Source organism: Callionymus lyra, chromosome 7, assembly GCF_982586985.1.
Source record: "Callionymus lyra chromosome 7, fCalLyr1.hap1.1, whole genome shotgun sequence".
Taxonomy (NCBI): Eukaryota; Metazoa; Chordata; class Actinopteri; order Syngnathiformes; family Callionymidae; genus Callionymus; species Callionymus lyra.
Window position 1 is genome coordinate 14,832,816 of NC_141824.1, and position 15,406 is coordinate 14,848,221.

The 15,406-nt window shown below is 37.8% G+C and overlaps 1 protein-coding gene across 1 annotated transcript in view; it reads right to left on the reverse strand.

Annotated features, from left to right (window-relative positions):
• Positions 1-6,687: 6,687 nt before the first annotated feature.
• Positions 6,688-15,406, reverse strand: part of si (sucrase-isomaltase) — a 42,746-nt gene continuing 34,027 nt past the window's right edge. Inside the window, exons 41-48 of the mRNA XM_087796350.1 lie at positions 13,865-14,013; positions 12,935-13,019; positions 11,170-11,226; positions 10,970-11,094; positions 10,805-10,893; positions 9,151-9,200; positions 8,264-8,434; positions 6,688-6,773 (exon numbers count right to left, since the gene is read on the reverse strand). Coding sequence (XP_087652476.1) covers positions 6,702-6,773; positions 8,264-8,434; positions 9,151-9,200; positions 10,805-10,893; positions 10,970-11,094; positions 11,170-11,226; positions 12,935-13,019; positions 13,865-14,013 — 798 coding nt within the window. The 3' untranslated portion in view covers positions 6,688-6,701. The remainder of the gene's footprint in view (positions 6,774-8,263; positions 8,435-9,150; positions 9,201-10,804; positions 10,894-10,969; positions 11,095-11,169; positions 11,227-12,934; positions 13,020-13,864; positions 14,014-15,406) is intronic.

Consider the following 15,406-nt stretch of genomic DNA (forward strand, 5'->3'; position numbering starts at 1 on the left):
CTTTCCCCCTGTACCTTCCTCCACACTGTCTCTCGGTGCCGGCTGATGAGGCCAGCCCCTCCATGGTGATGAGACGGACAGAGTGTGATTAAAGTGGAGTCTCATCTGGTGGGAAAACTGACCTCAATCAGAAGTATTCTAGCGAGAGGACGCTCCACACCTCGACGTTACCTTCCATTCCTTCCTTCCTTCTCAATATATTCTTCACTTTCATCCACCGTCTTTTATTCTTCGTGACCTGCTCTCTCACCATGTCAGTGTTCCCCATTTCTCATCTTCCCCTCGCCGACTCTCTACACTCATTTCTCATCTTCCCGTATTTGCTCTCGTGATTCCCTCTCAGTTCTTCGTCATCGACTATTTTCTCCTGATGAAAGACGCCGTTTTACTGAAGCAAATATGAAGCAAACATGCACGTGTTGTCAAAGTCCCCACGGTTCATTTCCCTACAAGCAATGAGAATATATGAGTTAGAAAAGTCAGAGTTAGATATGCCCTGTGACTATGAAGTATTTTGCAATGATAAATAATAAAAAAATAAATGCATATTTTACATTATATTCTGTAAAATATTGTAATAGTATTACATAGTATCGTAAGTTACCATAATTGAGATAATTGACAGAAATACCAGAAACCAAAAATCCTCCTTTTTTAAATTTAATTAAAAGTTGAATTGTGACTTTAGAAACAGACACATATTATTCACATGCATAACTCTTATTATCGCCTATCTATGAATTTATTGTTGTGTCTGTTAATTAATTTTTTTTTCGATGAGAACATTTTATTAGAAATGACAAAAACCAAAGGTGGTCATTTTCCTCATTGGATTGCAAATAAAGTGCATATAACATTAATATTAAGTTATATTCTCTTATATTTAAGAAAAATACCAAAAAGAAAAACAGATTCCTTTAAACCCAATAAACTTTTTTTTAACTTTTTTTTGTTGTAAACAGTTTCCTGTTACAAAGATGAATTGCTTTAAATATGAATCATATCCAGATTAAATATATCAAACTAATGGAGCAGTTTTAAATTAATATAATAACATTCCTACCATTGATTATCAGAGCTGATTATTATTGTTTTATCTTTTGAATACTGTTGTTGATAACGAACAAATCAGATTTTTTTTCAATAATTAATTCAATATTTATAGCAGCAAATTAGAGTCTTTTTTCATTAAAATAGAGCGATAAAATTGGATTGAAATACAGATGGTTGTGCTCTAAAAATGTTCATCATTTGCATATTATAAGGTTCACAGGAAGCATTATTTTAGAATTTGTCGACAGAAGTTTGAAAACTCAATGAGATGATGGTTTCCATAGAGCCCTATGAAAATAGAATTTAACATGGTTTTATCTGAGGGTCAAGGTGACCTGAAGGCCTCTTTCACCTTGACCCAGAAGCAACCAGAGGGTTACCACAAACACATTTGTTTTCGAGCCCTCGGATCATGTCGACCCAGAGACAACACAAGGGTTGATATAAAATAAAGTGAATACTCAAACTCTGCGAAAAATGTGAAAATACTGCATCCAGTTCAATTTACAATAATGCAGATGTTTTTTTTCTGCTAGTAGAAAGATAAATAATGGGAAAAAAAAACAACTAATCTGATTTTTGTGGGTGTATTTTAAAGGAAAAACACTCTTTTTGTTATTTTTAATTGTGCTACATGTATTGAAAAAGGGAAAAAGTCAGTTTTTCTGTTTCTGCAGAAGGTACTCGGGCCTACACAGACCCTTATTTATCAAAATATATTTGTCATTTCTCTTTGGATATTTGGTAAAAATCATGGAATGCATTTCTCTTTTATTTATATCTTCCCGTTAACATTTCAGTTCATCAGCAGGAGTCAAGTGGAGAACACTTGATAGTCGGCATTTTGTGTTTGTTGGATTGTCGGGAAGCCAGAGGTCTTCAGGCTCTGCGTTTCCGTCGGATCGCTTTGAGGCAAATAAGTGCACGAGCCCTGCAGCGGCGTTCACAGTCATGCATATGATGCGCCATCTAATGAACCAGGATTATTCATTTGTTTACTGGTGCTCATTTTGTCTCGGCGAGCAGCTGTCACATCTTTTCTAATCTTCATATGAGGCAAGCCCGGTCGACGAACTCTGATTCGGGAGATCGGCGCTTCTCCTTTTATATCTCCGCCAGTAATTTGGCAGCAATGTATGAACACTCGCTGGTCAAGGCCATGATCAATTTGAGTTTGCATAAATGTAGTCGACGCTTTCTGAACTGTGTTCAAATGGTGATCGTTCTTCCAGGGAGCTTCGCCTCGTATCATGCATATTTATCGCCAGTATTGAATTACTCGGCCACCAGGAGCATTTGACTGGCTCTGCTGAACCGGAAGTGATGCAATCACATCCCATTTTCCAGAGATTTTCAAATCCTTTTCTGTGTGAACGGTTTCGCCAATTGGGAAAAAAAAATGTCCTTCCTTGAATATGATGTTTGTTTTTTCAGTATCGATTTAAGTGTGTAAGTATGTGGATTTGCCACAAAGGATATTTTATTTGAGTTGAGACAATAGCTGCCGAGATAAAAACCATAAAATGTGATGTATAAATATATTTTGCTGTGTAGATATAGATAGATGGATATACATATCGATGTTGGGATGGATATAGATACAGTATATGGATGGATGGCTATAGATACAGTATATGGATGGGTGGATGGATATTTATACAGTAAATGGATTGGTGGATGGATATAGATACATTATATGGGTGGATATAGATACAGTATATGGATGGGTGGATGGATATTGATACAGTATATGGATGGGTGGATGGATATTGATACAGTATATGGATGGGTGGATGGATATTGATACAGTATATGGATGGGTGGATGGATATTGATACAGTATATGGATGGGTGGATGGATATTGATACAGTAAATGGATTGGTGGATGGATATAGATACATTATATGGATGGGTGGATGGATATAGATACAGTATATGGATGGGTGGATGGATATTGATACAGTAAATGGATTGGTGGATTGATATAGATACAGTATATGGATTGGTGGATGGCTATAGATACATTATATGGATGGGTGGATGGATATAGATACAGTATATGGATGGGTGGATGGATATTGATACAGTATATGGATGGGTGGATGGATATTGATACAGTAAATGGATTGGTGGATTGATATAGATACAGTATATGGATTGGTGGATGGCTATAGATACATTATATGGATGGGTGGATGGATATAGATACAGTATATGGATGGGTGGATGGATATTGATACAGTATATGGATGGGTGGATGGATATTGATACAGTAAATGGATTGGTGGATGGATATAGATACAGTATATGGATTGGTGGATGGCTATAGATACATTATATGGATGGGTGGATGGATATAGATACAGTATATGGATGGGTGGATGGATATAGATACAGTATATGGATGGGTGGATGGATATAGATACATTATATGGATGGGTGGATGGCTATAGATATAGTATATGGATTGGTGGATGATATACTAGATATAGTATATGGATTGGTGGATGATATACTAGATACAGTTTATGGATTGGTGGATGATATACTAGATATAGTATATGGATTGGTGGATGATATACTAGATATAGTATATGGATTGGTGGATGATATACTAGATACAGTATATGGATTGGTGGATGATATAGATACAGTATATGGATGGGTGGATGATATATATACAATATATGGATTGGTGGATGGCTATAGATACAGTATATGGATGGGTATAGATACAGTAGATGGATGGGTGGATGGAGTGATATAGGAACATTGGATGGATTGATAGATATAGGAACAGTAGATGGATGGATGGATGGATGGAGGGATATAGGAACAGTTGATGGATGGATGGAGGGATATAGGAACAGTTGATGGATGGATGGAGGGATATAGGAACAGTTGATGGATGGATGGAGGGATATAGGAACGATGGATGGATGGAGGGATATAGGAACAGTTGATGGATGGATGGAGGGATATAGGAACGATGGAGGGATATAGGAACAGTGGATAGGCGGATTGAGGAACAGTAGATGGATGATGGGTAGATGGATGGATAGATATGGATATCAATGATGAAATGGTGGATAGATATAGGAACAGTAGATTCATTGATCTGTAGATATACAGTAGATGGATGGATAGATGTATAGATATGGATATCATAGATGCATGTGTGGACAGATATAGGAACAGTAGATGGATATATAGCTAGATATCTCGCTTTATATACTGTATATTATCATCATTATTATTTTTTCTGAACGAGAAACATTTTAATTTATTAAAAAAAACAAAAAAAACAATATAGATGTTGATATAAGATGTTTTCTCACACCACTAATGTGTATCACTCAAGCAAAACAATCATTGTCAGGATTATAACGAGACCAGATAAGACATAAGGAACAAGGATCAGGACCAAGATATAAACAAAGCCATATACAAAACCATAAACAAGAGGTAATAAGGCTGGTATTACAGGAACTGCAACACTGCCAGGAAAAAAACAAACAAACAGTATTTCAGTGTGTACAAACATTGGCTGAAAGAATAGCAATCCTATCTACTTTGCTGAGTCAGCATCTTGTATCAATATCGCCTTCAGACAGGAGCGGGAACGATTCCTCAAATTCTTTGGATGAAAAAAGAAAAAGCCTAGACTCAAAAGTAACCTCAGACGAGGACTCCTTCTTGATGATTTTAGTGGAAATCAATTAAAGCTGCCCAAAGCTAAAGTGATATAATTATATTTACTGCTGAGGAATAATGGCTCAATTCATAACACGGGTCGAGTAATGATCGGAGAACTCGCAGGTAGATCGCTCGCAGCACCGAGATGTGTGATCAGCATTCAGCCACTGACTTCCCCACGTAAGAAGGTCCGACATGGTCTCAAGATGAAGTGTGGCTGAGGGTTTACAAGTGTTCATGATCTCGAGTGCTGTCGTTAAAAACACAAGTCCTGTAATTCAGTTTGAATACCTGCTTACATCAACCCTGATAATCCAACGTGGGCTTCAAATAAGAGCATGTTTTTCCATCGAAAAAAAATGATCAACCTTTTTTTTTTTTTTTCTGAATGCTTAAGCCATTCTTATACACAAAAAAGAAACGTTGCAAGATTCACATGTCTGGGATGTTCTATTTTTAGTAATCCAGGTTTACTCATATGGAACTTAGGATGGGCTATGGTGGTCACTAGGGGTGTTAGAAAATATAATTATGGCAAATTTTTCCTTTTTTTTTTTTTTTTTTTTTTACGATACTGTGACGACATTTGACACCACTGTATTGATACAAAATAGTAATACTACTACTACTACTAATAATAAATATCCAAAACATTAATTTAATTATTTTTTCTATATAATTGTTTAATGGTTTACAGTTTAGAAAAGTTATTTTTTATTTACAATTATTGTCAAAATATTCATAGGATTTCTTCAGTTTTGTGTTTAAATAAACAATTCCACTAGATGGCAGCAGTCGTTACATTCTCCGCTCCTAAGAACAATGAGATACGGCATCCCAGCAATGACTAAGGATGAGAGGATACAGTGGAGTCCAGCAGCTTTTAAAGCTGATGTTTGGACATATTTTGGTTTTAAACCAAATGAACGCAGTTACGACTTCATCAGGAGTCATGTGGTCTGTAAATTCTGCAACACCAGAGTCAAGTACTCGAAAAAGCTACAAATATCCTTGTTCCTACGGTATCACAACCTATCGTATCTTTTCCCCTGTATCATGATACATATCGTATCGCCAGATTATTGCCAATACACACCCCCTAGCATCCAGGTACAGGTGGTGATGTAGATAAAAAACAATAATTAGCGCCAAAGCTAAAATGACTAATATCAGAGGAAAAAATTAGTTTAGAAAGAATATTTATGGGTACAAACGTTAATGACGTAAAAGCAAGGTAAAAAAAAGCAATTTACTGTAAGTTAAGAATATTGCTAATGCTAACTGAAAATTAGCTAGGCTAATAATTACTCAGCGTTTTTTGAGTAAATAGACTATAAAAGCGCACTTTTCTAGACCAGGGTCACAAAACGCTTAAACAATTAAAACAACCCGATAAAATATATGCTTAAAATGTAAAGACACCATTGAGACCAACACAGGAGTCAGAGAATCAAGGAAAAGCCTGAACAAATAAAATAAACTATATCAAAGAACGTTTAGTTTCATACACAAAACGCATTAGATTATAGGGCAAATTTAAACGTGGTCCAACTATCATGACGCTCATAAGTACGGCATCTCGCTGTGCGGCTTCGAAGCTTCACAAAGTTGTACTAAAACATTTTGACGGTTGTTTGAGTGTCACATGAAATATTTTCGAGGTCAGTACGTACAGCCAGAGTTGATCCTTAAGGTGCATCAGATCGTTGCCCCATAGTCTAAAATATACGGTATATGTAAGTTAATGCAATAAAATACACAAAAAAGACACGATACAATTGTTTAAAATTCACATTCTTGTTTATTTTAATTTATCACAGTCCACAAGATCACAAAGTGTCGGCTCTTTAACCCGACGAAAACCTTTTTTCGAAAACTTTCAAAGTGAATCTGGTGAGATTAATGTACAACGACTTATTTAATAAGTTCCAGAATGAATTGAAGCAGATGTTCAAGTGCTCCAGGTCAGGGTGAATTTCTGATGCAGGGGCACAGACAGTGCAGTGGCATCGATGATCAGCTCCTGCAGACAAAACCACAGGGGAATGTATTATTGATAACGCATCTAGTATATGGTGGTTTAATCTACAGTTTTACTGGTCGGATTTCAATCTTCACTTTAATTTACCTTTTCATCAAACCTCCCTCGTTCTGTCCTTACTCGGACTTGACAGTTGCCCCTTCCAGGCAATGACTTAATGCATTATTTCAAGTTCTTAGTTATCGAAGAAACGCCGTCCTGTCCTCCACGACCTCACTTGAAGTCCTGTTTCGGAGACTCTAATTTATTTTAACCTTGAATTTATTACGGAGCATTCAGACGAGTCGCAGAGACATCGTTGCAATGTTTGGGCCCTTCAAAAGTGTCGTTTGACAAAGGGACAAACTTTGGGAGGAAAAAAATGTAAATATTTTTGTGATGTTATGCATCGATGTCATGTTTTTAACAGCAGAATGAAAATTATAGACGTAAAATTATAAGATGAAAGAAAAGAAGAAATATATTGTTTGATTATTGAGTATTTTTATTTGTTTTTTTTTTGAAGCGTACGATTGTTCAATTAAATTAAACATTTTAAGGCTGTAACTGCAAATCCAATTGAAAATAATAAGGATAGAAAATGAATTTGGATGGTTGCAGTTCCTTAAAGCAACAATAAGTAACATTTTGTACACTTGGTAGAATTTTGAATAGTCATGACTCTAGTGCAACTCTTGGGCAATTATTGTTTACAATTCACTATGTAACTTTTGCCAGGACGACCCATGTGAGAATGTCACGTGACCAACAAACTGCTAACTGAGTCAGAGACGATGTTTTTCATAAGTACTCAACAGGAAATAAGCAGAATTTGACCCAATACTTAAATATACATGCAGTAACGTAAACTTTATGACATTAAAGTTCCAATAGGGGATTCTGAGAAAACATTTCTGTACTTATCTTGTAGTTTTACTGCGTATAGTTTTACAAAACAATGGCAAAACAAGTTTAAGACACTAGAGAAGCTAGAAACAGTTTGGAAAACTATGTAATAATGATCCAATATTTTTTAAATTTTGAGTCGTGATGAAAAATCAAGTAAATCAATTAATGAAATATCATAAAGCAAGTTAGTCCATGAAATCCACTACTTAATTAGAATTTTATTTTATCACGATTTCTTTTAACATTATCATTAATTCTTATATCTATATATTTATTAAAATTTAACATTGATTTACTTCTTTTATCTATGTATTTATTTAGTTTAGGTTTAATTTACATTTTGATTACATTTATACTTTTACTGTTATATTAATTTATATGTATTTTATTTAGTTATTTTTTATTATTTGTATTTAATTATTTATTATTTCTTAATATTTATACTAAAATGTATATTTGTTTTTATATTAATATTTTAATTTATATGCATACTTATATGTATTGCCTACTCTCAGTTTGGACACATCAGTCACACAAACCACTTCAATTATACATCTTGTTGTTGGAAGTCAAGACGTTCTTACCTGAGTTGTAGTGTCGTGCACCGGGGTCAGCACTCGAGGGTCGCCTGTTCCAAATGTTATTTTCGCTGTCGTGATCTTTGTGCTGCCCGCTCCCCAAACCTTCACCATGCCGAGGATCAACTGGTCCGCCGGCGTAAGGCTACTCTTGACGGCTTCACTTGTTAGGGTTTTCTACAAAATATAATGAAAGAAATATTTCTTACAATCGAAAAAAAAACAAGTTGCATTCTTTAAAGCCGTTTTAAAGTCTAAATAGTTCATTTCCATGTTTATAAAATTGATCACAAATGTTGTAAAAGTGGGTAAAAATGGGAAACATTGGGTACATTCATAATTTTCTAAGGTGTATATCCTAAATAATGAAAAACAAATAATGTAATTTTCTTATTTTTTAACATCAATATAAACATCCTGGGCTCACTTTCACATATGCTATGTTGGATTAGCATTCAAGACGGTATATCATCAGCTTATCGGCAAACCAGTACCGTTTCTTTTGGCCAACTACCTTTTTTTTTGTTGCACACACAAAAGCACACACTGTGAGTAAATTGAAACACCGACACACACTCTTTGTTGTCCTCCTTCCTCTTGGCAAATGGAAAGCCTGTTTTATCGCTGTGTGAAATTGCTTTGGAATGGACCTGATAGCAGGCAAAGGACCCGCACAGATGTTTGGCTATAGTAGCCGTGTGTGCTCGTATATGCAGTACGAACAACAGTGTTGCCTATAGTTGTGCGTTTTCAGTGTTTGTAGGCGGGCGTACTTATGTGTATGAATACATTGTATTAGCAGAGTTAATAGGTTGGATCTGAATCGTGAATATACAGTTAAACTAGTTAAAAAAAAACAATCAAACTACATGAATAATACGTTATATACTTACACCCATGGCATTGAAGTTGTTGAGCTGGTATTTTCCATTTTTGACTGTGTCTGGAAAAGAAATGAAGATGAGCTTGAAAACAGTAATTTAATACAGTTAGTTAGATGTTGATAACTGTGCCGTGATAGGCTGGTTTGTGGTGGGGCCCGCCCACCTCACGCCCGCCACTAAGGGAACCAATGGTAGACCAGGAATGAACGTAAGAATTATAATATGATTATATTTCTAATGTCTTTTCTGTTTTCGTGAATTGCCAAAATAAAAGTTGCGATTGAAATTATTTTTTAAAGCATTGAATTAACATTTCTAATATATTTCAATCATTTCTATATTGGAAGGTTAGATGTTTTTATTTGTTAATTTAATCTAATGTTTTTTATATTGTCAGACATGTATATATTTTTAATGATTATATTTAAAAAATGGATTAATGTCTAAATTCATTTTTTACTTTTGCACGTGGAGACTGTTAATCTTATGCTAATAATCTTTATTTTTTAAATGTTTTAAATGCAATATTTTTTAATTTGAAGCCTTTTAAATGAACAGTGAAAATGTTTAATTTAAAATGCAATGAAATGAAAAAATATTTAATTTAGGATTCATTTTTAATAGTTGCTATAAGAACATTAAACTCTGTGTTTTAAAAAAAAAAAAAAATCAATGTTTTAATAATATTATAAATAAAATAAACAACAACTTTTCAACATAGCAACCATTGAAATAAACTGTAAAAAACAGAAAACTTCAACCAGTTATTATCCTATAGGCACTAACATACTTCAATATATGGCTTCAAAACTTTCATGTTTATATTGATTTAATTATTTTTTAAACCACATTAACAGTGACGGTCCATCAGTTTAAGTGAAATCAGAATGACTCAAACATCAAAAGCAGTAAATGCGGGATTTCAATCCGAAAAATCATCAACTTCTCTCATATTTTGAGACGTAGGCATTAACGCCGAGGTCGAACGTAACAACGCGACGAACCGGCGTCGACACTCGATCTCTCGGCCGAAGCGAGAGAATAAAAAAAAAGTCAACGGAAGACGAGAAACAGGTGCTCAAGTAAACCAGGCCGACGGAGGAAACGCTACACTTGAGACGGACGGTGAATCACCGAGGAGAAGAAAAAGAAGGGACGATAAAAGACTTGTGATGGAGAGAGCATCTCTGGGCAGCGACATGTGGAAATAACTCTAATAGTTTCTGTCACTCCCCTTTTCTGTCATCCCTTATTCACGTCCTATCTTTTTTTTTCCCGCCCGAGCAGAAACATGACTTCCAGAGAGTGTTTTCCTGTTGTCTTTGATCCGTGAACTACTTTTCAATCTCAATAACTTCGACTTATCATAAACACGTTTTCCCTCCACGTTAACACGTCTTTTTAAGAGCGTGGAAATAAGAGAATTATTCAAGACGAAGGGCATCAGCGGGAACGTGTGAGCTCTTTTAACTGTGGATTTTCTCGCCTAAAGGGTAACATATTCCGTGTGATGTGCGTGTCTAATGCGCTGCCAGCGGCTGTTTCGTGGTCAACGAGATGGTGTCGATCGATCCCGGGCAACACGTTTTTCCAACGAAAATGAGTCCGAAAAGTTAAGTCTTTTCCAGAAAATTAAAGTCAATTGAGAGTGTAGAGCTTTTACCGATTCCTTCGCCATCATCCCAGAAGAAAGATCCCGCGGCCGAACCTTCGTCGCTCAGGGCCACGATCAGTCCGAGCGGATTCTTCCGGCTGAAAACGAAACGGCGCCGATTAGGATTAGGTCGAGACGATTTCGCTGACTTTGGCAGATTTCGGGGTGGGTTACCTGTAGAAGGTGTTGTTCTCCGGCTTCTGCCAGGGCAGGATGTGTCCGCCGCGCACGTGGAGGCTGATGTGGTCGAGGGGACTCTGCAGAGTGACCATCGTGTTGCGCTCGTCCAGAGCCGTGGCCTGAAGACGCCAATTATGAGGTTGTTTTTTTTCAGAAGGTCAGAGATGTTGCAGCGTCACTGGTTCTGGACTCACCGTGTGATAGTCGTACCACTTCGTGTTGGGAATGTAAGCGTCCACTTGAGTGACTCCCTGTCAATGATATTGTATTAAATATTATCCATCCAACCTCTATCCTTTTTCTTCATTAATCCATCCATCTTTAACCGCCTGTCTCTCTACATCCCTACATCGATCCATCCCTATAGCTCTCCATCCAACCACAGCTACCTTGATCCATCTCTCTCCATCCATCCATTCCCTCCTTTTTCTCAACAGCCATCTATCCATCCATCCCATCCCCTCTCTCTCATTCCATCATACTCTCTCTCCCAATATCCATCCATCCCTCTCTTCCTCTCACCAAGCATCGATCCATCCATTTTCAACTCTCTCATCCATCCATCCCATCTTTTCTCTCCATCCTTCCACCACACTCTCACTCCCAATATCCATCCATCCTTCTCTTCCTCTCACCATGCATCCATCCATCCATTTTCAACTCTCTCATCCATCCATCCCATCTTTTCTCTCCATCCTTCCACCACTCTCTCACTCCCAATATCCATCCATCCCTCTCTTCCTCTCACCAAGCATTGATCCATCCATTTTCTACTCTCTCATCCATCATCCCATCTTTTCTCTCCATCCTTCCACCACACTCTCACTCCCAATATCCATCCATCCCTCTCTTCCTCTCACCAAGCATCCATCCATCCATTTTCTACTCTCTCATCCATCCATCCCATCCTTTCTCTCCATCCTTCCACCACTCTCTCACTCCCAATATCCATCCATCCCTCTCTTCCTCTCACCAAGCATCCATCCATCCATTTTCTACTCTCTCATCCATCCATCCCATCTTTTCTCTCCATCCTTCCACCACTCTCTCACTCCAAATATCCATCCATCCCTCTCTTCCTCTCACCATGCATCCATTCATCCATTTCTTACTCTCTCATCCATCCATCCCATCTTTTCTCTCCATCCTTACACCACTCCCTCCCTCCCAATATCCATCCATCCTTCTCTTCCTCTCACCATGTATTCATCCATCCATTTTCTACTCTCTCATCCATCCATCCCATCTTTTCTCTCCATCCTTCCACCACTCTCTCACTCCCAATATCCATCCATCCTTCTCTTCCTCTCACCATGTATTCATCCATCCATTTTCTACTCTCTCATCCATCCATCCCATCTTTTCTCTCCATCCTTCCACCACTCTCTCACTCCAAATATCCATCCATCCCTCTCTTCCTCTCACCATGCATCCATTCATCCATGTCCTACTCTCTCATCCATCCATCCCATCTTTTCTCTCCATCCTTCCACCACTCTCTCACTCCCAATATCCATCCATACCTTCCCCCATATCTCTATCAATCCATTTCCTACTCTCGCCATCCATCCATCCCATTTCTTCCTTCCACCACTTTCTCACTCTTAATATCCTTCCCTCTATCTCTGTATTAATCCACCCCCTTTCTCCACATCCATCCATCCATCCCCTTTACCACTCACTCCCTCTATATAGCCATCCCTTTCTTTCTATATCCCTTTTTACCCCGAGCTTAATCCATCACTCATTCATCCATCTCTGCCTTCATCCACTGATCCTTACTTTCTCCCTCTCTCTCTTCCTCTCTCCTCTCTTCTCTCTCGTTCCTCCTCTCTCTCTCTTTCTCTCTCTCTCTTTCCTCCTCTCTTTCCTTTGACTCCTTAGTCCTCTCTCCCTCTTCTGTGTCCATCCATCCATCCCACAAAAGAACAACTTCCTTATATAATTGGTTGTTTATACCTGGTCCAGAACAGGTGAAATAAGAAGAGCCGGCCCCCACATGAATTGTTTGAAGATATCCCAAGTCGCTTTGTCAGCAGTGAATCTGTCGAAATAAAAGCAGATATTTATTATACAAAAGGTCTGCTATTCACTGCTCACTCATATTTTAACAGGTTAAATATTGTAGCGAGAAATCCCGTCAGACTAGCATCAGCACTATATGTCTTAGGAAAAGTAAAATTGTTCGTTCACATTGGGAAGCTGTCACGTCTTGTTTTCTGCTACAAAGTCGTTGCAGTGCAGCTGATAAATCCTTTATTATGGAGGATGCCTGAGCAGCAACACTACTTTATGACTCACCTTCTGAAGTACAGTTTGTTTGTCTATACTCATTTTGAATCATGATAACCAAACACCTACCTCTCTACCTACACTCAAGGTTCCTCCTAAATGAAAAAAAAAGAAATACTAAAAAAAAAAATGTTTTGCTGTGCTGTATGGCTTGGAATGTGACAGTAACTAGAAACTATACAAGTTAATGAGTCAATCTTCAAAAAATGTCTTAAATCCAGATGGAACTACTGATCAATTCCTCCTCCCATTATTTCTTTACAACTTTGTTTGTCTGTTTATTGGCAAAATAACTCAAAAATATTCAGTCAACTTCCCACTCATAAAAACCTTCTTGTGTTACCTCAGGGTCAAAGTGACCCGATGAGTTTGTGGTATCCCTTGTGTTGCCTCTGGGTCAAGGTTACCAGCCTCCATTGCCTCCATATAGTGGTGGAGGTTCATATCGACCCAGAGACAACACAAGGGATACCACAAACACATCGGGTCACCTTGACCCCGGAGATAACACAAGGCTTACATGGGGGTCTGAATCAAAGTCTGCACCTTAACTCCAAGATAATGTCATAGAAACGTTATCATTTTGATTTTACTCACTCGTGCAACAGAGGTCGAACAACGGTGCTTCCTTTGGTGTGCGCTTCGTACATCAGTGTGTAGAGGTATGGCAGGAGTGTGTAGCGGATGTTGAGGACATTTCGGGAGGCTTCAGCGAAAGTGGAATTCCAAGCAACAGGGTCTTGTCGCTGAAGAATAAGTAGATAAATGACATTATCCGCACAGACTTGCATCTATCTCTTGAAGAAAATAAAATTTCATTGCACGGTTTGACATTTTGAACAATATACTGCTGGTGTTGTTGGATCGTCTGGAGGTTGGGAATAAAGTGGTCAGAGGACAAAGAGACACTGGCAGCCTTTGGAAATGATTTGGCAAATGTTTTGCTCTTCAATTCCCTTTCTGCATTCTCCGACCTTGTGTTTTACACTGCTGGAGGTGTCACTCTTGTTTAATGTCTCTAGGAAGATAATATATTTTTAATTCATATATGTATGGATAACGCAAACTGACGGGTGCTATTTTTTTTTTTTTACTATACTATGTCGTCGTTATAAAATTAAAAGAAACATGGGGTGCATATCAATGCGCACCAGGGCGGTTGGTGACCCACTCACCTTCACAATTCAATAACACCCCCTTTTTTTTCCGAGCCGTTAAAAAGCCCCGGCGCAGACACACAGTGGTTCAAACATACACGTACATTGGTGTCCTGTCGAGTATTGCTGAGATATTTTGCCTGGTGGGATCGATTCCCGGACACGGGTGTTATTGGATTTCTCAGATGTGTTCCACGGTTGTTAAAGGTCAGCGCTAAAATGAATGTCACAGACACCACAGCAACAAACACTTCTGTCTTTTTGTGGGTGTTGAATGTGCTGTCAGTCTGATGGCCATCAAGTGACAGCTTCAGTAAGTGATGAAGAGCGGATTGAAAATCATCATTTGTGAACATTAAAGGAGGGAGATTTGTTAGAAAGGTTCATGTACCAAAATGAAAATGCTATAGCTGACACTAGACACATCTTGTATAACAAACATGATGGACAGTAGACGGCTATTCTGTTCATTTTCTTAGAGTAATCGGTTCCTTTTAAGAGTTAAGAGAGAAAAAATGTATGTTCACTTTAATGTAGCGACTGGAGCTCAGTGTTCTTCGTCTTCATCTTCATCCAAAAAGACACTTAAAAACATCCAAATACCTTCATACTGCTCGTCTGCAATGACCAGTTTGTATCGAAGCCTCAACAAGAGGAAATGTTCCGAAGAAACTTAACCCCTTTGGTTATCTCAGGGTCAAGTTGACCCAAGCAAATGTGTTTGTGGTATCCCTTGTATTGTCTCTGGGTCAAGGTGACAACCTCCACCACTGCATGTGTATTTATGAAGCCACGAAAGTCGTTGACCTTGACCTAGAGACAACTCGGGGGAATTTGACGAACACATTTGTTTTTTCGGGACTTCAGGTCACCTTAGACCCAAGGGTTAAAAAAGTATGTATATTTTAGGCTTGTCATTTTTGGAAAAAAGACGAAGAAAAGACATGAGGGTGATTAGAAAATTGAGTGAAGTTTAAATTTC